This window comes from Dermacentor variabilis, chromosome 4 (genome assembly GCF_050947875.1).
Source record: "Dermacentor variabilis isolate Ectoservices chromosome 4, ASM5094787v1, whole genome shotgun sequence".
In the NCBI taxonomy this organism is placed as follows: domain Eukaryota; kingdom Metazoa; phylum Arthropoda; class Arachnida; order Ixodida; family Ixodidae; genus Dermacentor; species Dermacentor variabilis.
Window position 1 is genome coordinate 90,491,998 of NC_134571.1, and position 23,499 is coordinate 90,515,496.

General features: G+C 44.1%; 1 protein-coding gene across 1 annotated transcript in view; it reads right to left on the reverse strand.

Moving 5' to 3' along the window:
- Positions 1–23,499, reverse strand: part of LOC142578273 (cell adhesion molecule Dscam1-like) — a 525,316-nt gene that overhangs the window by 42,865 nt on the left and 458,952 nt on the right. Inside the window, exon 21 of the mRNA XM_075687674.1 lies at positions 12,004–12,300. Within this exon, the coding sequence (XP_075543789.1) occupies positions 12,004–12,300 (297 nt within the window). The remainder of the gene's footprint in view (positions 1–12,003; positions 12,301–23,499) is intronic.

A 23,499-nucleotide genomic window follows, 5' to 3' on the forward strand; every position in this document is an offset into this window, starting at 1 on the left:
GCGAGGGCGAAATACCTTCGTGTAATTATAATAACCCTAATAGGACTTCTTTCAAAGAAAAAAAAAAGAGAAGAAAAAGAAAAGGGAAACGGCTCAGAAGGCTATACTACGAGAGCTATGACTGATACTTTTCTATATATATGTATTCATCTCATCTATGGGACCGCATGCGCGCGCTGTTGGTTTTAAAGCGCAACCGTGGTAGGGAAACGGAAGGCGATATAAGCATGCGTGTCCATGATACGCACACGACAAACTGCCTTACAATATTTAGAATTGATATATATATACACACACAAAAGCCAATATAGGCTGCTCGACACTATCTCGCGCGTTTTTATAGCGAAGTACATCAGAACCGACTCGTCGTTCCACAACAACCATTTCCTGAGTGATCGCCAGATATATGCCGAATAACTTCCTGTCATTCAATAAGAATGTCTCTCTTTCAAGCAGCCTACCAATTGGCGCTGTTTCGGTTTAGACAAAACAATTTATCATTCGAGGCGCACTTGCCAAGTTTGCCTCCAATTAAAACTGCCTGCGATGCCTATAGTGCAGCTCTTATCTCACTCAACATACACAGTTCTATATACGTGCATCCGGTGCAATGCTTTCCGTTGTATCAGCAATTTCAATGTCATGGCCGATCATGTAAGCAAAAGTAGCTGTTTACTATTTACAATACCCAGAATTGATCAAACGTGAAGTTGTCACCGGCATTCTGAGTGGTTGGAAGGCATAATTTCTTTGAAAAATGGCCGCCAGAGGAGCAGCGTGAACTCGAGCGGCTTTATAGACTAGGAAAACTGCCTTAAAATATTTAGACTTGAGGGGAAGCTTCGTTAACAAACTATAACACGGCAATCAGCACTCGTATACGACGAGAGAAATTATTGAGACGTGGGAAATTCCCTTGAAAAAAATCTGGTTTGCGAGACAAATGCTTGTATGTATTGAATCTCTTAAAAGATGAGGGGGGAAATATGCGCTCACCGAGAGGGCATCTTCAGCACGAGACCACCGCGAGGCACCTTACTGACATGTAGAGAGCTTCGCGGCCGGAACGAAATCTCCCCTCTCCGCCAGCCCAGGGTGGAAAACGCGCTTTCCGATCGCTCAAGGTTGCGCGGATATTGTATAGCTCTAGCGTCTAGGAAAAAGCTTAAACAGGTGCGGGGGCGGCACGCACAGCGTGGGAAGCTAGCCGCCGGAATAGCTATCTCAAGTACTGCTGCTGGCGAGGGCGAAATACCTTGGTGCAATTATAATAACCCTAATAGGACTTCTTTCAAAGAAAAAAAAAGAGAAGAAAAAGAAAAGGGAAACGGCTCAGAAGGCTATACTACGAGAGCTATGACTGATACTTTTCTATATATATGTATTCATCTCATCTATGGGATCGCATGCGCGCGCTGTTGGTTTTAAAGCGCAACCGTGGTAGGGAAACGGAAGGCGATATAAGCACGCGTGTCCATGATACGCACACGACAAACTGCCTTACAATATTTAGAATTGATATATATATACACACACAAAAGCCAATATAGGCTGCTCGACACTATCTCGCGCGTTTTTATAGCGAAGTACATCAGAACCGACTCGTCGTTCCACAACAACCATTTCCTGAGTGATCGCCAGATATATGCCGAATAACTTCCTGTCATTCAATAAGAATGTCTCTCTTTCATGCAGCCTACCAATTTGCGCTGTTTCGGTCTAGACAAAACAATTTATCATTCGAGGCGCTCTTGCCAAGTTTGCCTCCAATTAAAACTGCCTTTGATGCCTATAGCGCAGCTCTTATCTCACTCAACATACACAGTTGTATTAATCAAACGTGAAGTTGTCACCGGCATTCTGAGTGGTTGGAAGGCATAATTTCTTTGAAAAATGGCCGCCAGAGGAGCAGCGTGAACTCGAGCGGCTTTATAGACTAGGAAAACTGCCTTAAAATATTTAGACTTGAGGGGAAGCTTCGTTAACAAACTATAACACGGCAATCAGCACTCGTATACGACGAGAGAAATTATTGAGACGTGGGAAATTCCCTTGAAATAAATCTGGTTTGCGAGACAAATGCTTGTATGTATTGAATCTCTTAAAAGATGAGGGGGGAAATATGCGCTCACCGAGAGGGCATCTTCAGCACGAGACCACCGCGAGGCACCTTACTGAGATGTAGAGAGCTTCGCGGCCGGAACGAAATCTCCCCTCTCCGCCGGCCCAGGGTGGAAAACGCGCTTTCCGATCGCTCAAGGTTGCGCGGATATTGTATAGCTCTAGCGTCTAGGAAAAAGCTTAAACAGGTGCGGGGGCGGCACGCATAGCGTGGGAAGCTAGCCGCCGGAATAGCTATCTCAAGTACTGCTGCTGGCGAGGGCGAAATACCTTCGTGTAATTATAATAACCCTAATAGGACTTCTTTCAAAGAAAAAAAAAAGAGAAGAAAAAGAAAAGGGAAACGGCTCAGAAGGCTATACTACGAGAGCTATGACTGATACTTTTCTATATATATGTATTCATCTCATCTATGGGATCGCATGCGCGCGCTGTTGGTTTTAAAGCGCAACCGTGGTAGGGAAACGGAAGGCGATATAAGCATGCGTGTCCATGATACGCACACGACAAACTGCCTTACAATATTTAGAATTGATATATATATACACACACAAAAGCCAATATAGGCTGCTCGACACTATCTCGCGCGTTTTTATAGCGAAGTAAATCAGAACCGACTCGTCGTTCCACAACAACCATTTCCTGAGTGATCGCCAGATATATGCCGAATAACTTCCTGTCATTCAATAAGAATGTCTCTCTTTCATGCAGCCTACCAATTTGCGCTGTTTCGGTTTAGACAAAACAATTTATCATTCGAGGCGCACTTGCCAAGTTTGCCTCCAATTAAAACTGCCTGCGATGCCTATAGTGCACCTCTTATCTCACTCAACATACACAGTTCTATATACGTGCATGCGGTGCAATGCTTTCCGTTGTATCAGCAATTTCAATGTCATGGCTATATTGTTGAGCAGCCTATATTGGCTTTTGTGTGTGTATATATATATCAATTCTAAATATTGTAAGGCAGTTTGTCGTGTGCGTATCATGGACACGCATGCTTATATCGCCTTCCGTTTCCCTACCACGGTTGCGCTTTAAAACCAACAGCGCGCGCATGCGATCCCATAGATGAGATGAATACATATATATAGAAAAGTTTCAGTCATAGCTCTCGTAGTATAGCCTTCTGAGCCGTTTCCCTTTTCTTTTTCTTCTCTTTTTTTTCTTTGAAAGAAGTCCTATTAGGGTTATTATAATTACACGAAGGTATTTCGCCCTCGCCAGCAGCAGTACTTGAGATAGCTATTCCGGCGGCTAGCTTCCCACGCTATGCGTGCCGCCCCCGCACCTGTTTAAGCTTTTTCCTAGACGCTAGAGCTATACAATATCCGCGCAACCTTGAGCGATCGGAAAGCGCGTTTTCCAACCTGGGCCGGCGGAGAGGGGAGATTTCGTTCCGGCCGCGAAGCTCTCTACATCTCAGTAAGGTGCCTCGCGGTGGTCTCGTGCTGAAGATGCCCTCTCGGTGAGCGCATATTTCCCCCCTCATCTTTTAAGAGATTCAATACATACAAGCATTTGTCTCGCAAACCAGATTTATTTCAAGGGAATTTCCCACGTCTCAATAATTTCTCTCGTCGTATACGAGTGCTGATTGCCGTGTTATAGTTTGTTAACGAAGCTTCCCCTCAAGTCTAAATATTTTAAGGCAGTTTTCCTAGTCTATAAAGCCGCTCGAGTTCACGCTGCTCCTCTGGCGGCCATTTTTCAAAGAAATTATGCCTTCCAACCACTCAGAATGCCGGTGACAACTTCACGTTTGATCAATTCTGGATATTGTAAATAGTAAACAGCTACTTTTGCTTACATGATCGGCCATGACATTGAAATTGCTGATACAACGGAAAGCATTGCACCGGATGCACGTATATAGAACTGTGTATGTTGAGTGAGATAAGAGCTGCACTATAGGCATCGCAGGCAGTTTTAATTGGAGGCAAACTTGGCAAGTGCGCCTCGAATGATAAATTGTTTTGTCTAAACCGAAACAGCGCAAATTGGTAGGCTGCATGAAAGAGAGACATTCTTATTGAATGACAGGAAGTTATTCGGCATATATCTGGCGATCACTCAGGAAATGGTTGTTGTGGAACGACGAGTCGGTTCTGATGTACTTCGCTATAAAAACGCGCGAGATAGTGTCGAGCAGCCTATATTGGCTTTTGTGTGTGCATATATATATCAATTCTAAATATTGTAAGGCAGTTTGTCGTGTGCGTATCATCGACACGCATGCTTATATCGCCTTCCGTTTCCCTGCCACGGTTGCGCTTTAAAATCAACAGCGCGCGCATGCGATCCCATAGATGAGATGAATACATATATATTGAAAAGTATCAGTCATAGCTCTCGTAGTATAGCCTTCTGAGCCGTTTCCCTTTGGCGCTTGAAAGTAACCGTTGGCTTGACGAACCAGCCGACTGAGCTACCTTTCCGGGCAACATTGAAGGATCACGAGTTCAAATCACATGTTATGTTCCTTTTTTTTTCTTTTAATGTATTTTCCTTCCTTTTATCACTGTACGGAAACCCTCCTAAAAAAAAAAATTATATATCCTCAATTATGTGTGGCCACACATGTGCAGGTCATAAATACCAGGTTCTCTAGCCGAGTGCCATCCATGCGGTATAACCGAGCTCAGATTGGTCCACCTTGACTGATCAAATAGGGCACCACTGTAGGTTAAATGAGGCGTACAACTCCTGCGGGACCCGCCGTGGTTGCTCAGTGGTCATGGTGTTAGACTGCTGAGCACGAGGTCGCGGGATCGGACCCCGGCCACAGCGGCCGCATTTCGATGGGGGCGAAATGCGAAAACACCCGTGTACTTAGAATTAGGTGCACGTTAAAGAACCCCAGGTGGTCGAAATTTTCGGAGTCCTCCACTACGGCGTGCATAATCAGAAAGTGGTTTTGTCACGCAAAACACCATAATTCAATTTTTAATTTAACTCCTGCGGGGACGGTAGAGTATCCGTCTCCAGTGCAAGAGGACCGTGATTCAAATCCCGGTGCGGCGCAATTCTCCTCCGGGAAATACAAAAAAAAAAACGTGTGTTCAGAAAATTGCACAAACACGCCTGGAGTGCGGCCTGATCCCGGTGACCAGAACCGGTAACGCACTCTCTCACCAGAGCAGGATTGGCCACCCTGGTGCAGTACTTGGCCACAACCTCCTATATGAATACAACAATCAAACCCCGGCCCTCAGTCCCCAGCAGCCGCGAAGCAACTGACCACGGCGGCGGTCAGATCTGTAACGCTGCAGAGGGTGCTAAGAATACCTGGCTCCGGACAGGCCGCCATTGGAATCTGAACCTGGCAACGTTTAACGTTAGAACGCTATCTAGTGAGGCGAGTCTAGCAGTGTTATTGGAGGAATTAGAGGGTAGTAAATGGGTTATAATAGGGCTCAGTGAGGTTAGGAGGACAAAAGAAGCATATACAGTGCTAAAAAGCGGGCATGTACTGTGTTACCGGGGCTTAGCGGAGAGACGAGAACTAGGAGTCGGATTCCTGATTAATAAGGAAATAGCTGGTAACATACAGGAATTCTATAGCATTAACGAGAGGGTGGCAGGTCTTGTTGTGAAACTTAATAAGAGGTACAAATTGAAGGTGGTACAAGTCTATGCCCCTACATGCAGTCATGATGACCAGGAAGTCGAAAGCTTTTATGAAGACGTGGTATCGGCGATGGGTAAAGTCAAAACAAAATACACTATACTGATGGGCGACTTCAATGCCAGGGTAGGCAAGAAGCAGGCTGGAGACAAGTCAGTGGGGGAATATGGCATAGGCTCTAGGAATAGCAGAGGAGAATTATTAGTAGAGTTTGCAGAACAGAATAATATGCGGATAATGAACACCTTTTTCCGCAAGCGGGTCAGTCGAAAGTGGACGTGGAGGAGCCCGAATGGTAAGACTAGAAATGAAATCGACTTCATACTCTGCGCGAACCCGGGCATCATACAAGATGTAGACGTACTCGGCAAGGTACGCTGCAGTGACCATAGGATGGTAAGAACTCGAATTAGCCTAGACTTGAGGAGGGAACGGAAGAAACTGGTACACAAGAAGCCAATCAATGAGTTAGCGGTAAGAGGGAAACTAGAGGAATTCCGGATCAAGCTACAGAACAGGTATTCGGCTTTAGCTCAGGAAGAGGACCTTAGTGTTGAAGCAATGAACGACTATCTCATGGGAACCATTAAGGAGTGCGCAATAGAAGTCGGTGGTAACTCCGTTAGACAGGAAACCATTAAGCTATCGCAGGAGACGAAAGATCTGATCAAGAAACGCCAATGTATGAAAGCCTCTAACCCTACAGCTAGAATAGAACTGGCAGAACTTTCTAAGTTAATCAACAAGCGTAAGACAGCGGACATCAGGAACTATAATATGGATAGAATTGAACAGGCTCTCAGGAACGGAGGAAGCCTAAAAACAGTGAAGAAGAAACTAGGAATAGGCAAGAATCAGATGTGTGCGTTAAGAGACAAAGCCGGCAATATGGTTACTAATATGGATGAGATAGTTCAAGTGGCTGAGGAGTTCTATAGAGATTTATACAGTACCAGTGGCACCCACGACGATAGTGGAAGAGAGAATAGCCTAGAGGAATTCGAAATCCCACAGGTAACGCCAGAAGAAGTAAAGAAAGCCTTAGGAGCTATGCAAAGGGGGAAGGCAGCTGGGGAGGATCAGGTAACAGCAGATTTGTTGAAGGATGGTGGTCAGATTGTTCTAGAGAAACTGGCCACTCTGTATACGCAATGCCTCATAACCTCGAGCGTACCGGAATCTTGGAAGAACGCTAACATAATCCTAATCCATAAGAAAGGGGACGCCAAAGAGTTGAAAAATTATAGACCGATCAGCTTACTGTCCGTTGCCAACAAAGTATTTACTAAGGTAATCGCAAATAGAATCAGGAACACCTTAGACTTCTGTCAACCAAAGGACCAGGCAGGATTCCGTAAAGGCTACTCAACAATAGACCATATTCACACTATCAATCAAGTGATAGAGAAATGTGCAGAATATAACCAACCCTTATATATAGCTTTCATTGATTACGAGAAAGCGTTTGATTCAGTCGAAACCTCAGCAGTCATGGAGGCATTACGGAATCAGGGTGTAGATCAGCCATATGTAAAGATACTGGAAGATATCTATAGCGGCTCCACAGCCACCGTAGTCCTCCACAAAGAAAGCAACAAAATCCCTATAAAGAAAGGCGTCAGACAGGGAGATACGATATCTCCAATGCTATTCACAGCATGTTTACAGGAGGTATTCAGAGGCCTGGAGTGGGAAGAATTGGGGATAAAAGTTGATGGAGAATACCTTAGCAACTTGCGATTCGCTGATGATATTGCCTTGCTTAGTAACTCAGGAGACCAATTGCAATGCATGCTCACTGACCTGGAGAGGCAAAGCAGAAGGGTGGGTCTGAAAATTAATCTGCAGAAAACTAAAGTAATGTTTAACAGGCTCGGAAGAGAACAGCAGTTTACGATAGGTAGCGAAGCACTGGAAGGGGTAAGGGACTACATCTACTTAGGGCAGGTAGTGACCACGGATCCGGATCATGAGACTGAAATAACCAGAAGAATAAGAATAGGCTGGGGTGCGTTTGGCAGGCATTCTCAAATCATGAACAGCAGGATGCCACTATCCCTCAAAAGGAAAGTGTATAACAGCTGTGTGTTACCAGTACTCACATATGGGGCAGAAACCTGGAGACTTACGAAAAGGGTTCTGCTGAAATTGAGGACGACGCAACGAGCTATGGAAAGAAGAATGATGGGTGTGACATTAAGGGATAAGAAAAGAGCAGATTGGGTGAGGCAACAAACGCGGGTAAACGACATCTTAGTTGAAATCAAGAAAAAGAAATGGGCATGGGCCGGACATGTAATGAGGAGGGAAGATAACCGATGGTCACTAAGGGTTACGGACTGGATTCCAAGGGAAGGGATGCGTAGCAGGGGGCGGCAGAAAGTTAGGTTGGCGGATGACATTAAGACGTTTGCAGGGACAACATGGCCACAATTAGTACATGACCGGGGTAGTTGGAGAAGTATGGGAGAGGCCTTTGCCCTGCAGTGGGCGTAACTAGGCTGATGATGATGATGATGATGACTTGAGCTGCACTCTTAGTTCAGGGTCAACCTGATCGCATCAGATTAAAATTTACAGAACATCACTTCTTTTAATACGAATCATGGCCTTATATACGGGGGTGCCATTTCGGCACTCCATATGACAGACCCCAGCTTTTTCGCTCAGTAGACCATTTGACGCTTGTGCATAAAAACCCTTAAAACCCTTGCCATTAAACTATCAAAACCATTAAACCTTAAAACCATTAAAACCCTTAAAGCCAATAGTGCTGGCCTAGATAATATTAACGCTTACCACATTAAAATGACCTCGGAACATGTCGCTAACGTCCCCTCACTATCATTAACCTGATTTTTAAAACCGGTGTTTTTCCACGTGAACTTAAACACGGTCGAGTCATTCGCGCTTTCAATAAAAGGTGACCGTGCGCTTACACAGAATTATAGACCCATTTACGTTCTTCCATTTTTTAATAAAGTTATTGAAAAACTTATCGATAAGCGTCTAACAAAATATTTAGATCAATTTAGTATTCTTCCCCTTATCAGTTTGGCTTTCATTCTGGCTTTTCAACTAATCTAGCACTTATTTCTCTTACTGATTATCTCAAAAAGTGATTAATGAAGGTAAATTTGCAGCCTCGATATTCGTTGATCTATCCAAGGCCTTCGACACAATTAATCAGACAATTCCTTGTGCTAAACTTGAAGCCGACGGAATAACTGGTCTGCCTCTACTTCTAATCCGCAGTTACTTACAAGATAGAAAATAAGTCGTTAACATTCCTGTGTACTACTTTAAAGAAGCTTCTATAACATTGGTGTACCACAAGGGTCCATATTAGGTCCTCTACTTTTCTTAATTTATATTAATCATCTGCAGCTGCCTCTCCTCATCGAAGTGTATTCTTTAAGCTCATGATACTACTATATTTCGTTCTAACAATTGTTTATCAACGCTAACACCTAAGCTAAACGAAGATCTCGTGAAATTTTGCACATGGCGTCAACTTAACAAGCTGCAGATTAACCATAATAAGACCAATTTTGTCGTCTTTGCCTCACATCAGGGATCGCCTGAACTCCTTCAATCTATTGTCATCAACAATCACCTAATCGCTGCAGTTGATCATTGCACCTATTTAGGTGAGGGAATTTGACCGTCATCTGAAGTTTCGCCTTCACATAGCTAATGTGAAAAAGAAAATGGCGTACAGAATACGCGTTTTATTCAATGCATGGCCATATTGATCACTTTCAACTCTCGCGTCGCTTTGTTATTCTTTTGTTCATTCTCATATTAACTATAACATTGAATCATGGGAAAACACTTATATTAGTCACTCAACTTCGGTGCAAGCCATTCAGACTCGAGCTATTCTACTAATAACATTTTCACGTCGTAGCAATAGCGCAAATCAGCTGTTACATGCACAAAATATTATGAATGTGACTGATCTTGTTAAATATAACCTGGCCTTATTTATCTTTAGGGTATTAAACTATGATGTTCCAGTAACCATCACACCAAAGACATCCCTTACTAATGTAAATAATACTAGATTTGGGGGAAATATGAACTTCATTTTACCCATCGTTCGCACCAACTATGGTAAGCAGTCATTGCACTCTTCAGCTTTATCTCAGTGGAACACATTACCATTCCCTTTAGAATTGTTCAAAGCTCACAGGTTTCGTACTGAACTTAGCTAAGTATTTTCTTTTAGCTTCCTCCGACTTTCTCATTTGAGTGTACCATGTGTTGTAATTTTAACTTTCACTTTGCTTCTCTATATGTCTCTCGCTTTTTTTTTTCTTTTTTTTCTTTTTGAGCTATTTCTGTAGTTTCACCTTTTGTTGACTTATCCAAAGCCTTGTTATTGCTTAATACATTCATCTGCTGCTTTTCTGTTCATTTATGCCTGGTCTGCTAAAATCTTTATTATCGTAAATTTTACATGTTGCCATTGTTGTTTAATAAATTCTAGTTATCATGCACAGGAAGTCCCATTTCAGTTTCTAACTACGGGACCTACTTCTGCATATACTTATCATGTAATTATCCCCACTTTTGCCTAGAATAAAACTGATTCTAACTCTGATTCTGAAAATATGAGAAGCAGAGAGAGTAGCCAGCTCTGCCGTTGTTCACAAACGACTCGCCTGAGTTCCACTGATCTGAACATTTTCTGCGAATTGCTTCATGAAACCACTAGCCAAATACAGCATGAAAATTCTGGTTGATTGTCTGACCTTAGCGTAAAAATTATAAGTGAATGAGCTCATTCATATCAAATTGTTTACCAAAAGGGAACATAACTTAAGACACGCATGTTGCTTCTTACAAAGCTTTCCACAAGAACCCAGCTTGGCCAAATGATGGCCAAGCTGCGTTCAAAAAAATGTAGTGTGCCCGAATTCGTGCACTCACGCACGAAGGCACGCTACACCAATAACAATGCATCATCGGCGTTCTTAATAACAGTCTTTCATTAAAATATTTTTCCTGTCTGTTTTGTATCGTTGTTTATCGCTAGCTTCTATAACTTTCTTTATGGTTGTTGCTTCCTATCTCGGCGTCAATGTTAATGAAAAATAGCAAGCGATCATTCTTTTTGAAAGCATGTCTGATGTAGTTGTGATCATTGTGGTTTCAGAAATGAATTATGAGACGCATACACACACACACACACACACAAAAAAAAGGAACACTCCTTAGCCAACTGTTGTAGACTACATTGACAGCTTCACGACATTCAATCATTTTCCATGTCCCGGAAGCCATGCTTCAAAAAGCAGCGCCAGTATGTGACATATCACAAAACATGTCATAGGGTTCTGCTGAACCGATTTTTCTTGAGGTCTACATAAAATATATCCTATATTTTTGTTTCCTTTAAATAACGCTTACAGATCTTTGCACAACATTCTTAGTTTTTCGCCTTTGTAGGCTGACTTGCTGTCTTGTCAAAAGTGTGCGAACAAAGAAAGACGCTACAACTAGGATTAGCCTCAGGCACATTACAGGCAGTGAGTAAGCATTTCTGTAATATGTACCCTTGTGCAGGCCCCTTCAGAGTTAAACTGCCAGTAATTTAACTAAAGCAGCGCCAGTTTCGTCCGAAGGGTGAGGCACTGAAAGCGATAGCAAAGTTTAGCATTGTCCTTAGGCTCTTCCGTTTGGGACCTCAACTCTGGAATTTAGCCGCCGGGATATGTGCTCTGCAGTCTAGGAATTCCTTAGAGAGCCCATCTCAACATGCTGGTAATTTTGTACCGTTTCTTGTTTTGTGTGGTTTTCGATTGATTCCTTATTGGTTCATTGTAGTATTATTATTTAACTTTAACGCGTAATTTCAGCTTTCAGCAGCACTTCATAGCAGTATTGGAAGTTCATTCGTGTTTACAGCTTGGAATAATCCACCCATTTTTTGACAAATCACCCATAGTGGGTGTGAGGCATGAGTTCGATGAGCGAGAGCAGCAACTACTGCTCGAACGGTGTTCAAACTACACGTGGGCGCGACATGTTGGCGCCACGTAGCAGGCAACTCCAGATAGGAAGTATAAACATGGCCCTAACAGGTACGAAACATCTCTCGCTCGGGGAAAAAACTTTGACCGCGTTCTATTCGGCCATCCGTGGCCTAATGGTTTAAGTGTCTAGCTTTTGTGGCAGAGTTCCTGTGTTAAAAAGTCCCGCAAGATGAAAATAAGCACAAGGCCAATCCGAATTCCCGAACCAACCTCCTCCGGCAGTGAGCGTGGCGAAGACGAACTGCGCCTCGGTGGAGCCGGCGTCATTTGAGGCGGACATGAGCAGGTGGTACCACGCTCCCGGGTGGAAGCCTCCGAGCGCGTAGGTATCAGAGGCAACCGCATCGATGGTCTCCGGCACGGGAGTCCACTCCCGCTCTCCGCGCAGCTTGTACTGCAGCGTGAAGAAGCGGATCGGGCAGCCGCCGTCCTTCCAAGAGCGCAGGTTCAGCTGCACTGCGCTGGAGTTGCTGGAGAGCAGCTCGCTTTTCTCCGGTGCCAAGGGAGCTGCAGGCAGTGAGGAAGCACGGCCGTCAAGAGCAAAGAAAGAAAGAATGAAGACAGGGAGGTCAACTAGGACAAAAAAGACCGTTTGGTGCCTTATGCCGGGAAATGGGGAGAAGAAGGTAGAAAGATTAAAAAAAGAAATTGAGAGAGAGAGAGAGAGAGCATGTTTCTGGTTAGGGAACACTTTGTCAGCGGGTGTGATATAAGATGAATAAACAAATTGCCCAAATTAGCAGTGGCGTACGCAACACCGCTTAGCCCGTACCTTCCCAGATGATGTAACTAACCTATTGAGTAACATCTGCACCTGAACAAGCATAGTGCTCGCACGAGCACGAGTGTATTAACGAGAATGCCGTACAAGTACACTATTTAACCTAGAAGAAGCTGTGTCTGATTCAATGAACCGCACCCTTAAGTTATCGTTACCTTAATCAGCGGAGGATTGTCTTTAAAGGGGCCCTGATCTTTTGATCGAAGTGGAGAAACACATTTGAAATGAAGGTAGTCGCGTTCCGAAATACTTTGCCGCAAAACGTTATTTATTACGTTCAACAGAAGTGAAGTTTTCTTCTTTTTTTTTTAATAATCAAACACGGCCTCCACTATGCTACCGTTCCTTCTTCACTGCCTTGCATTGCGAATGCTACGGCGGAGTTGGGCGCGAGCCCACAACGCTCCGCGTTCTAAATGTCACCGTGGCGCGCAGTTCAAATTTCATTTTTAATGTTAACGTAGACGCCACGATTTCCACCTCTGGTGCCTATGACGCGATAAACGTACGCAAAACGCGGTTGTCCTTAGCGAGCCGCAGTTCACTTAGTCAGTAGACTCATTGCGACACCTCGCGGCGGCTGCGGTATGTACACTACGTAGCAGGCCCCAGCTACGAATAGCAGCCGTCTATTGAAATCCGCTTTATTGCGAAATAAAGCGTGCAGAAGAGAATGGAGAGCAGGCTTCTCTTTAATAGAGCGTTTGAGAGAAAGGTGACTTTGCACTCCGCTTGCGAGCTGCACGCACCAGGTATGACAGCAAAACCTCGGTAAGTTGTTCACAGCAGCATATGTTACCTGCGGACTATGTTATTTCACCAAGCCCGAGGGGTGCTTCAGGGTCCCTTTAAAAACACTTCCAGCAGTGGAAAGCGTGTATACAATTTTGTGCAAGTTGCTGCTATGTCCACGTGTCATCAATACGGGCTGCGTTTGGCGCAACTCCTCGGCTACAAGTGACGCAATTCCGTCACTTTGTAACTATATGCAACGCCGTTTGTCGAATACCAGACTAAACGTTAGTGGTTTTAGCATGCCAGGAATAGATTGGAATTTTATGCAGTTCAACTTTGCTCACGCTCAGTTATTATGTCATGTAATGCTCAATTTCAACTTGCATTAGATCGTGACTCAGCCCAAGCGTGTACAGGGATCAACGGTCAACACTCTTGACTTAATTTTTCTCAGTGACGATTTCCCCCACGAGAGTTCGAAAATCGAAATCATGTCCGGCATCTCATACTATCAGCTCATCTTTTTTACCGTACCCGTGCGTGACATGCCATTTCATCGGCAAATATTGCTCTCATATCATAATTACAGCCATGACGACGATACAAGCATCATCGACTGCCTTTCTTTCTAATAAAGTTCTTTCGTAGCACATTCAAATAACTTTTCTGCTGACATCGAAACGCTATGGAGTAGATTTACAGACATCGTGGCCTCCTGCTCAAAAACTAACGTAGCGACTAAAGAAATAGCGAGAAGACTAAACCAATGCATAACGTAAGACGTAATACACGCGAAACGAAAGCTGAAGCGAAGAAGAGAAAAGCTAAAGATGACACCGGTAAGGTTAACTAGAGATTCACTCACAGTGGTCGTTAACCATATGAGGTGTAAACCTAACTTATGCAACGAATGCAAAACAATTCCTTTGCGAAGATTCTTCTCAAGTTCTAGAAAAACGCTCTAAATAGTTTTGGAAGCACCTGTATCCAAAGAAAAGGGACGAACACACACGTTCCTCTGAGGAGAACAGCGTTCTTGTAAACTCTCGCTATGAATGCTTCCAATAAGTTTTTAACGTAGATGATGGAATCGTACCACTCACGGAACTGTCAGACCATACACAATATAACCCCTAACAGTCAACAATGAAGGCGTGCTTATCCCCTTATTAAACATCGGTACAAAAAATGGCACTGGTCCTGACACTTACCAAGTATCTTTTTAAGAGGTATGCGGAGTGGGTAGCCAAGGCTGCTAAAAGTGCCAAATGTATCTCAATATTGATAAATGTCTTCACCAAAGTAACTAATCACGGTCATTTAGGTGTAACGATTTCAAATTTCCCTGAGCTGGAAGACTCACATCAATAACATTACTTGCACCGCCCTGAAACGACTGTTTGTACGAAAAGGACGTCTTCAGATCATACTGCGAGATACCAAACGAATAACTTGTACAACACTTACATTATCAACACTAAAATGTGCTTGTCCTATCTGATTTGATTTTACCCAGCAACAGCTGAGCAAACTAGAAAGCCAAAAAAAAAAACACTAAGGTTTATTTTGAGTAAGTAAAGACTTACAAACTAACCATTATATCTACTCAACTGCGCTGATATCTTAACACTACAAACCCATAGCAAACAAGCACATTCAAAACTGATGTCCCAGGTACTTCGTAAAGCAATAAAAATCGACACTTCTAGATTTCTGTCCTACTCCCATGGAAGACTAACACGTCATAAGCATTCTCGTACACTAACTGCGAACATGTTTCAACACTATCTGTTTCAAATATTCATTTTTTTTCCTCTCGCAATTAGAGAATAGAACTCACTGAATCCCACTGTTGCTAACGGATCAACATTTAGCAAGTTTACTACAATTATTGAAAATGATCGTAGAAAATCCCTATAGTGAGCAGTTTTCAGCGAACGCTGAGGGTTTTACCCTCGCTTGCCACACACTCAGTGGCACATACTCAGTCACGCAGGTTGGCGAAAGGTTCAAAAAAGAACGGCATGTACCCTGTACATTCGTTGCGCTGCGCGATAAGGTGCTGGCATAAAATGTGTTCATTGAAAAGTGGCACAGGCCAAGTGCATTCGTGCCGCAGCCTGATAATACGTCAGGTTGCTGTCCTTGAGGCACCTTTGTGACGTTGGTTCCAATTCCGTTCAGCATCGGATAAATATAAGAGACCTTCCTCATCACACTAGAGCGGCGTATTCCCAGTGGCACATACGTAGTGCCCCAAGCTGCTGTCAGACGTTCACTGGAACATACCCAGTCACCCTAATTCGCATCACAGCAGTTCATTGAAGAACAGCACAAACCGAATGGCACATACCCAATGGTCCAAGCCGGTGTCAAAGAGTTCCTTTGAACAGTGGTACCTACGCAGTCGCACATCTTACAGTGGTGACCCATGTCGTCGCGAAAGCGGTTCATTGAAGGGCAGCACGTATGTACACTCTGTCGCGTGCTCAGCCACCCAAGTTGGTCCGACGATTGGGTTCAAACGCCGTTCTCAGCATAGCATCACAATGCGCTAACCATTCGACCATGAACCACCCAGTGACTCAGGTAGCTGAAAAAGCGGTCACGGATTGAAACATAGATGCGTAGCTATATAGATAGCCCCCAAAAGTACGTGAAGTACCTTAGGAATGCATTAAACATCTATGACGCAATGCTTTGTTTGAAATGATCAGCATGCAATGCCACCAAGTCCATCTGAAAGCCAAAAAAGACGAAGCTTAGGCAGGTCCATGTACCCAATGCTGGCTGAATGGCCCCGCTTGCAGTTCCCGTAGACATTTGTGCCCTCTAGTAATTTTTAACAAACTCTACGGATAGTAGTGTGGTCAGTTGCTTCTTCTTATGCCTTTTTGCTATCATACAAGAGTACAAATGGCTGATTTTGTGGACATAGATTGTGAATAATATGGTTACTGAAGACGCATGATAGTTTTCGTGCCCTGACGCATGACAGAATATAATTAAATGTTATGCCTTGCTCTGTTTTACTGCCCTCCAGTTTTGCTTGTACAGCAACCACCGTACGTCCCAATGTACTAACCATTCGACAGTGAGCCACCCAGTGACTCAGGTAGGTGAAAAAGCGGGTAGATGGAAACATACATGCATAGCTATATAGATAGCCCCAAAAAGTACGTGAAGTACCTTAAGAATGCATTAAACAACTATAACGCAATGCCTTGTTTGAAATTATATGTATGCAATGTCACAAGTCTATTTGAAAGCCAAAAAAGACGGATTGTCTGATCACGTCGTGCTCAGATAATTTATGTCTTACATCAGCAACGCAAGAAGATACAGTGGCGGGGTACTCAAGCGCTACAGCCTCGTCTTATCAGCGCCACGCCTAGGCTTTCTATGGCCGTTGGTTGAGCATGAAATGACCGGCGCAGCCGTAATCTGAGAAGGTTTCTGGAGAAGGAAGGCAACTTTACCCATTTGGGGCGTGCAGATACATTGCCACACTGTCATGTCAGGCTGTGATAAAGCAGTATTCTTTACAGATACCTTGATGCCAGCGTTTAGTTGTAGTTAATCAATGCGCAGAAGTGTAATAAAGACTCCTATATGATACATTGCCACACTGTCATGTCAGGCTGTGATAAAGTAGTATTCTTTACAGATACCTTGATGCCAGCGTTTAGTTGTAGTTAATCAATGCGCAGAAGTGTAATAAAGACTGCCAATTCTACACATGGCCCCAAACCATAGCGTCAGCATAAATCAGTGAGCTTAGCGGGTGTACCTGCGGTGGTTTCTTAGTGGCTATGGTGTTGGGCTGCTAAGCACGAGGTCCCGGGGTCGAATCCTAGCCACGGCTGCTGCATTTCTATCGGGTCGAAAACATCCGTGTATTTATATTTACGTGCACGTTATAAAAAAAGAACCCAGGTGGTCCAAATTATCCCGCAGTCCCCTACCACGGCATGCCTCACAATCAAAACGTGGTTTCGGCACGTAAAACCCTATAATTGGTTAGCTTGAGGCATGCGGACATCATCACGTAAAACATTCAGAACGTTATTGCAATGAAAAATGTGGCACCGAGCGTCAATATATACGCCTCGACTGCTCCTTATGTAAAAGCAGCAAGATAAAAGAATTGAGGTAGCTGAATTCTACAAGTGTTAAAACAAAGGTTACTAAACGTCCCTCCACTGCCTTTCACCGAACAAAGCGAGCAAGTGTAATTTATTTAAGTGTGCTCCAAATTAACGTCGTAAGTACGTGAACTCCATCTATACTGCAATCAGGGGAATGAACTGACGGTCGTTCCAACGCGACTATTAGGAGCACGGTATACGATTGAGTCATGCGCAAAGTAACAGTAGCACATTTGTGCGTGTCGCAGTTCCGAGCAGTTGAGACACCCCTGTCTTCGCGTGTGAGCATTTCGAAGCTCCTTGCGTTAGACTTGAGGATATTTAACGCGAGAACGTCTGACGACAGATGTGTCTTATTACCACGCCGCTCGATTACACTTCGTTCACTTTCCGTTCTAGCTTTTCGTCGCGACTCAGCCGCATGAAGTTACCTGCCCCATTTCGTTGAATATAGAGTCGTCGATCGCAGTGTTTCGACAGTGCCTTGACAGAAAGACCAATCATTGGAGCATTTCGAAACATTAGCACCGTTTATTGATATTTTTCTTAGCACTTAAAGGCTTTTCTTTAATAAGAACCTACCTAAATAAATTTACAGTAGTTGAATAGAGCACCTTTTTCGTGACGATAATACAGTAGTGGCGTATTCTTTTATGACACAAAGTGCAAAACTATTGTTATTTTGATTATGCACTCTTAGCAGGTTGTGGGCTCAATAAGTGGTGAATAGGCGTGAGCTGATGCAAAAAGTTACGTTCTGTGCTCCCTTGCTGTGCATTTTCTCGTGACGACGTAAAGCTGGCGCGCTAAGCTGCCTGTATTTGAGTTTGTGAGAGTGTTTACTGTCCTTTCATTGCTCTATGCGCCTACGCACGCTACTAGAATAAGCCCCTGCCGGAACGATATGGCGAAAATGTGTGCCACAACGTTAATGCTACTATGTCTAGAAGTCTGAAAGCATACCTGGTTTAGCTTTAATGTTAAAGTGCAAGTGTCATTTTTTTTTCTTATTCCGTGTTTTGTACTTCTGCGTCGTATGCGAATTAATCCTTTCATATACAATATACATTGGGATGTTGCCTTGACACTTAGTCACATTTCTTATGTCGTTTTAGCTCGCTCATAATCCCAATACGTTCCGTCATGTGCGTACCTGAGGCATTTAGCTTTGGCAGCCCTTACCAAAATTTGAACCAGTGCTATGTTTGCCCCCTATACTTTTCATGAGTTTTCGCACACGTTTTACACCATATGACCATTATATGTTAGAAAACTGGTCGATATTAATTGTTCCTTCGCTTGTTATGTCTTCATGCATTACTTCATGTACGGAACGCAAAAGAAAAACAGACGCATGCGTTTGCTGGGATCCGTATACCAAAGAGCTGGCCGATACACTTGAAAAAATACAGAACAGGGCAGTGCGATTCGTTCTAGGTAATTGGGATCGTGAACTTAGCATGAGAGAAAGCAAACGTAAACTTAAATGGGAAGAATTGAAAGATCGTAGACGAAACCTCAGGTTGAAATTTTTCCATAATATGTACCATTCTAAATCTGGAATCAATAAGGAGAAGTACATTCAAGAGCCGTCCTATATATCCCAAAGAAGGAACCACAGTCTCAAAATAAACAAATTTTCCTTTAAAGGTGACGTCTTCCGCTATTCATTTTTTGTTAGATGTATAAGAGAGTGGAATAATCTACCGCCTATGATTGTATCCAATGTGTCAAATGATGCTTTTTACCGCGCTTTGTGTAAATAGTTTCTTTATTGGTGTCAAATATGATGCTTATTTTTATGTATCCCCCTGCTGTAATGCCTCCAAAGGCGAAGCAGGTATCAAATAAATAAATAAAAAATAAGGTGTTACACTCTTGTAACACAAGAAGGCGAACGCCTGCTGCACATTTGGTAATACATGAAGTTATACAATCTGGGTTAGACTTCCTTGTAAGAGATATTGGCAATGCATCAAGTTACGCGATCGGGGCTAGGTTTCTCGCGAGACATAACGAGCCTCAATTGGAAGTACACGTGCGGCACTAAGGCGACCTCTTCACTAAGGCGCAGCGGCACGCGCTTCCTCCCCAGTGACGTACTTGTGCGGCCGTCCTCGCGAGCCGCAAGAGTGTGCACGCTCTTACATCGGCCGCCGCCGCCACTCCGACTGTGACGTAGGTGCGCAAAGCGCGCGCGCCTGCCTGCTTTTCTGCGTAACAACACCTGCGCAACAACACCAATTGCGACAGCAATTAATAAACTTAAAGTTTGGCAGGCACTTAAGACTGCTTACGTGTGGGAATGCGAAAGCATTATATACCGTTTGTAGACCTCGGAACGTCATCAAGGCACTCATTTTATACACTCATGATTTGGCGTCACCTCCTCGGCGCCGTCAACTTGCGCCGCCCAATGACGCACGCACTAGACAGCGAGATGACTTCGAGGTGACGTGTGCAATCAGGCACGCATCAGGCACAACTTTAGTAAGCCTGAACCGTGGAGCAGCCACAGCTTCATTATTCAAAATGAGGAAATAAGAGGCTTTCGTATTATGGCTTGTGAAGTCAAAATATTATCTTACGCCGACGACATAGCTGTTTTCTGTACCGATAGAGAAAGTGTAACAAATGCGATAAAAGATGCCACAGCTTTCTGTCAATACACAGGGAGCAGAATAAACTGGAATAAATGTCAGGGTTACTGGCATGGTGAATGGGATAGTGTGCCAGTCACGTACGCCAACATTCAGTGGACGACTACTCCAAGTAAATACCTAGGCGTACCACTACAACATTACAAGGATACACAAGAATACTGGAAAGAACAGACAGACAAGGCTCGAGAGAAAACACAAAAATGGGGAGGACGAGACCTATCAATTTTTTCCCGTGCCACAGTGTGTAACATTTTTATTATTGCTCGAGTATGGTATGTTTTGCAAGCGTTGCACATGTCGCGCATGAGTATTCAACGACTTCATAGAGTGTTGGAGTGCGTGAGAAGCACTCAGGGATCTTTGCAGACTATGGGGTTGCACTCTCAAAGGCGAAGCTTAAGCGTCCTGCAAATTTTTATGCTTGAATAGGATGGGGCCATGCGATGTACGATCTGCACGGTTACTATAAAGCAATCAAGTTATTTGATCGCTTAGCAAATAATTATACTAAATACTCGTTTTCTTCCCCTATAAAGGCATTATACGAAGTATTTTATTTGTTGGCCGAGTGTCGTGGGAGAATTATAAGTAGCGCCGGGACTGAAATTGCATAGGGATCGGAGTAGTGAGATTCGTGACATACAATGAAAGTTTAAACTTTGTAAGAAAGTTGTAGTTATTGTAAAAAAAAGTGTTCGAGAATATTGTGCCTCTTCTACACACAATATTTCTCAATTCCCCGACAGAATTGAATGCGACAACGAGTTCACTTTTGGTAAAAGTGGGCGCTTTGCGAGGTGTGGATGCTTGAACTATGTTTAATTTTTTTAAACAATCATGGACTTTGTAGATAATTACTGAATACTCGTTCTCTGCCTATTTTCAGGCGTTACAGAAGCACACAGAAAGTTTTCGCTCTGACCTTGGAAGGCGAACTGAAAGGGACGACTATTTTATACTTTGTTTAATTGAGCGGCATGTTAGAAGGTCGTATGTATCGGAACTTTAATGTGTGTGAGTTAATCATGGCGTTGCAATAAATTAATGCGCAAATCGAAAGCGCTATATGTACAAGCTTTATATTGGCCTCGAGCTCCACCACTGGAAAAGCTGGCGCCACCGTCGGCGTGACGTGCCAGGAGGGATCACGTGGACATAGCGGCCGCGTCGGCTGCTTCGGGAGCGCCGAAGCGAACTGAAAACGAGTTTGAATTCCCTCGTACGCTGCGGTCCTCATTTAGTGGCGAAATTTTCCCGCTTCGAGTGTCTCCTTTACAACGCTTGAAAGCACTACAATAGGTAGTGGCTGCCTTTGAAGGCGCGCAACATGGTAGGCTACTGCTCGGTGCCGCAGGGCCGAACGCACGTAACGGAGGCCGGTGTCAGCCTTATTCACACGTAGCCGCAGGACAGAGAAGCTGCGTGAAGCTTGGCTCGCGAAGCATAAAACCGGCAAACAGCATCGGCTACAACTCGGGTATGCAGCAAGCACAGACGCGAGGAAGATTTCTGCTACGGCGCCCGGTCTGCGATGTTCTGAAAACGCGCACTGAGACGCTCGCCCGAGTCTGCTGCACGACTAATGTTATGACGGTTTGGTTTATCAACTTGTCGATGCTATAGATACTGGCAAGTTCAGTGGAGTGGAAAGGCAGCGGTAAGAAGCAGATTTAAAAAAGCATGGCATATGGTCATGTTTGGGTTATCAATTAATGCACTGGATTACAAAAAAGGAGCAGCAGGAAATCGCACGCTGAAAACGCCGATAAACATACAGTGCGACGCAACTCGAAAAATAATATTGAAAAGTCAAAGAATTTAGAAGAAAAAAAAAAGATTGAATCGTCGTGACGGCACATCATAGTCCCTGTGGGCGTCGAAGTCTCTACAATGAATTTATTTTTGAACAGCTCTGATAGCTCCCACGCAACAATGGTTGCTTGTATACTGTCAATTGCTCATATTCTGCGGCCTAAACCTCATGGCATGGTGCGAGAACGCGCGCGCGGAGAAAGCGAAACAGTACGCGGACAAGCATGCAGACGCGCAGTCGGTCGCTGCGAATCTGCGCGATCGCTGCATTGAGGCTTCTTTCTATTACGCTCCATTTAGTTATACAAACACTATAAGAACATATTTCACATAGTTTGCTCTCAGCGTTTACCTACCTTTCACGCAAGAAGCCGGTTCGGGAGACTCCATCGCGGCGACCGCGCGCAATGGCGTTCACTGTACGTATTCGGTAAACAGATAGCGTCTGTAAACGATTGTGTGCTTTCAGTTTGCCCAAGATTATTATTTAGACAGTAAACAACTTCTCTCGTTTCGAAAGTACTTACAGAAATGTCCGGGAGAGCTCGCGCGTGGTGTTTTCAGTGAGCGCTGACAGCAAAACCTATGAGGAGCGCGCCACGTGATCCCTCATACTACGCCAGCGAGGCGCTTCCGATAGATGGGGACTCCGTAACTCCTCGCCGCCAATAGGCATGATTTCTCTGTGTTTTGGAAAAGCGAAATACGACGCCCTAATTCAATTTTGCGGTAACTTTAAGTCACCTTACTGGTCATATGCAGGCAAAGTAGGAAAAAGTTTGGTTTCGTTGCGGGTTTCAGATAATTACCAATGCAACTGCTTGACAGAAAGGCTTAGATGGAAATTGAGCTGTAATTCTGCAACGTCGCAGATGTCCGATCTACGTATTTTATGCTTCCAGACTTGCAGTATACGCGACTTTCATGCGGAAAATGGGGTCTTTATTCTCTTCAATACCGCGCTGTCCTACTCATTATTATGCAGTGTCGTCTCTTTTATTATACATTCATTTTATTTGAAAAAAAAACAGCTGGCAATGCTCTCTTCGAAATCATCTATAAAATATGTACAAACGCTTTTAGCCCGCGGCCGAATGTCTCTAGGGATATTGCGGGTTCTACGGCGAGTTAATGTCGTTGATCTTCTGCCGAGTTTTAATATTTCCTTCCGATTTTCTTTCCTGGCCTTGTTTGTGCATGGGAATTCACGTGCAAAATTTACCTTTCAAGGCTTTCCCCGACTGTCTGGCATACTCGAAAATTGTCAGTTTCGCGCGAAGGTTCAGCATCGAAAGCAATCGCAAGATCAAATTTTGCGCTGAAAGTGTCGCAGAGCACAGCCGTGATGGGGAGCGTGTAGATAGCTTTGCAGGCGTCGCACCTCTATTGTGTTCCACGGCATTGATCAGTCTCCCATGAAAGCATTGCGTAAGTTTAGCCTCACGTTCACCACGTTGTGCTATGCCTACAGCTGCTCAGTGGGAACGGTAACGCGTGTGCGCGTAGTGTTCATGCCAGCAACGGAATCCAAAACGCTGCCCTGGCTCCGGCAGAGACGACTGAGAGG